We start from the raw sequence: 2,551 nt of genomic DNA on the forward strand, positions 1-2,551 counted from the left end.
TGAGCAGAGACTTTAAAAAGTTATGAGGAAACGAGGCAGGTTTCTGATAAAGAACTGTAACAATGTAACCCATGAGTTCTGGAACTGAAAGCACAAAAGTCACAAAATCCAACCCCACATAACCCCAAAAGTATCTAAAAAAGGATTTGTTGATCAGATGTGGATATAGCTCTTGGCACATAGCAGCATCTGGTTCAAAAGCAAAAAAGAAATTCTTACAACAATCAGGATATCACATGCACAATTCAGTACCAGTTTCCAAACAATAATTAGGTGAAATGAGTAGCCAAGTAGGTTTCTCAATAAAGAACTATACAAACCCATTAGTTTGAAAGTAAGAGCCTAATAGAACAGACCTACCAATGACCATAGAATAAGGGTTCAGGCATCCCAAGCCAAACCTAACACATAATCCTACTTTGAACAAGTTCCAAAGCACATTTTTCAGAAATACATACAAGATTCAGAAACAATCTAAATCAACAATAGAAATTCAAGAGACTTCTTAAACTGAATATGAGAATTTAAAGGAAAAAAAAAAAGCTTCATCTTCTTTAACAGGCATCCATAATTAAAGGGGAAAAAGAGCACAACCCATCTTGATTTATGAAGAAAGAGAACTTATGCAGTACGACAAAAACAATAAGCTCTTATATCTATATACACACCAGATTACCATTAACATTCAAGTACCAGCAGTAGGCAAAGCCGCCATGAATGAATTATAAGAAGATTCAAGATCGAAGTGAAGCTGCCGAGCCTGCTGCTCTGTTAACTCATCCGCGGCACCCATTTTCGAAAGTCGTCCAAGCCACTCTTTCATCTTCGTTTTCCCTTCAAAATCCGGGGGCAGAATGGTCAATTTGTTCAATGAGGCAGCAAGATCCGAGAGCAAGGGGTGCACCTGATCAACCGCTACCATGTTCAATTTCAATGAATCCATAGCCGTAATGAAGTTCTGCACACACTCCGCCACAATAGCAGCGGAGGTGGTGGCGGAGGCAGCGGCGGCCGCCCTGTGCTCCACCGTGGCAGGCACCCCAGTTATCACGAGACGGTTGATCGCCGCCGGACAGTCCATTTTGTAAGTATCAGCAAATCGTTCAATACTCGGGACTGTGTCCTTGAGCGTCGAGGCGAGGGTCTTGAAATGTGCAATGAGTTTGAAGCATTCGGTCTCGTAATCGGAGGAGGAAATAATGTCACGGATGTAAGCCTTTTCGAGCTTTTCGGTAGCCTTGATAATGGCGTAGAGCTCTGCAAAATTGTCGTACATTTCTCTTTCGCGCTTGTCGTTCCAAAGCTTGACCTCCATTGAATCAATCTTCGGGGTGCGAATGGTGAAGAGAAATTGGGGGTTTTATGTTCTGTGGAGGATTGGAGAAGAGAACGGGACACGCGCAAAGAGAAAGACCTTCTTCACTGAAGAAAACACAGATATAAAGTAAACATAAATCCAGAAAAGGTTGAATTTCACAGATCAACACTCCAAACCCACAATATATAAACCAAAATCCGTTCAGTCTAGAGACGTGAAGAAGGAAAAACAAAACATGGGTTAAAGTTGGATGAAGAACAAATTGAAAAACACAATAAACCCTTTGGAATAGCAAGAAAATTCAATCGAATCGGATCTAAGAAAAGAGAAGAGAAATGTTATCGTAGAGCAAGAGACAAACAACAACCAAAAACTTATTATTCATGGTTTTTCCTACGAATTCTCAGCAGCCAAACGGGATAATTAGTAGCAGCAAAAGGGGGGAAAAGTAAAAGAATTGTGAGATCAAAAAGGAAACAAACAAGAAGAACAATCTAAATAAGAAGGAGAAGGGGGAGATATTAACCCTGATGAGAGAAAGAGAGACGATTTGTGAATGGTGAGAGACGGAGGTCGTGTCGGAGGAGGAGAAGAAGAAGAAATGTGGAGAGAGAGGGAAAAGATTGCGTGTGGGCTCGCACATGTTATTATTGCTGCTTACGGCATCTGCGTGTGGCAGTTGCAAAGCAAAATACCACAAAATAAAAATAAAAATAAAAATAAATAAAATGAAACGAAAAGGAAATTTATCTTCTGTTACGGTGGAGCGGCGGAACAGTGGGGTTGATGCTGTCTCTCCCTCTTGCTTTTATCTGATTACTATTGGGCCTTTTTAATTGATTGCCCCAACGTTGGGCTTGACAAAAATCTTTCTTGGCCCACAGCTTAATTTGCACGTACCAATTTTAGTATATAACAAACGTATTTAAAAAATTACAAATATAGCAAAATCTGTTGAAATCTATCGATAATAGAAGTCTGATTGATTAGGTAGCAAATTATGGTTTATTTGATAAACAAAAAGTCTATCAATGATAGAAGTTTATCACCGATAGATTTTGTTATATTTACAATTCTTTTAAAATATTACTACATACTTAATAATTATTTTAAAAATTGCTATTTATTATAATTACCCGAATTATTTTGAATATAATTAAATCTAATTGTAACTACCTTAATACTTCTTTTATTTATTTATTTACTTGCTAAAATCTTATTTTGATCTCTAAA

At 38.1% G+C, this 2,551-nt stretch overlaps 1 protein-coding gene across 2 annotated transcripts; it reads right to left on the bottom strand.

Moving 5' to 3' along the window:
• Nucleotides 1–571: 571 nt before the first annotated feature.
• LOC103484547 (vacuolar protein sorting-associated protein 28 homolog 2) lies at nt 572–2,122 on the bottom strand. Of its 2 annotated transcripts, none has more exons than XM_008441676.3 (2): nt 1,845–2,122; nt 572–1,422 (listed from the first exon to the last, which is right to left on the bottom strand). In XM_008441676.3, exon 2 carries the CDS (start codon nt 1,313–1,315, stop codon nt 686–688), a length of 630 nt encoding a protein of 209 aa, XP_008439898.1. In that variant the 5' UTR covers nt 1,316–1,422; nt 1,845–2,122; the 3' UTR covers nt 572–685. The 2 variants fall into 2 exon arrangements, with proteins under 2 accessions (XP_008439898.1, XP_016899348.1); XM_017043859.2 differs by lacking the exon at nt 1,845–2,122 and adding an exon at nt 1,686–1,810.
• Nucleotides 2,123–2,551: the final 429 nt, after the last annotated feature.

This window comes from Cucumis melo, chromosome 8, assembly GCF_025177605.1.
Source record: "Cucumis melo cultivar AY chromosome 8, USDA_Cmelo_AY_1.0, whole genome shotgun sequence".
NCBI lineage: Eukaryota > Viridiplantae > Streptophyta > Magnoliopsida > Cucurbitales > Cucurbitaceae > Cucumis > Cucumis melo.

What these genes read in the sequence shown, in the direction of transcription:
- LOC103484547 (XM_008441676.3), bottom strand. Translation starts at nt 1,315, where the DNA reads ATGGAGGTCAAGCTTTGGAACGACAAGCGCGAAAGAGAAATGTACGAC.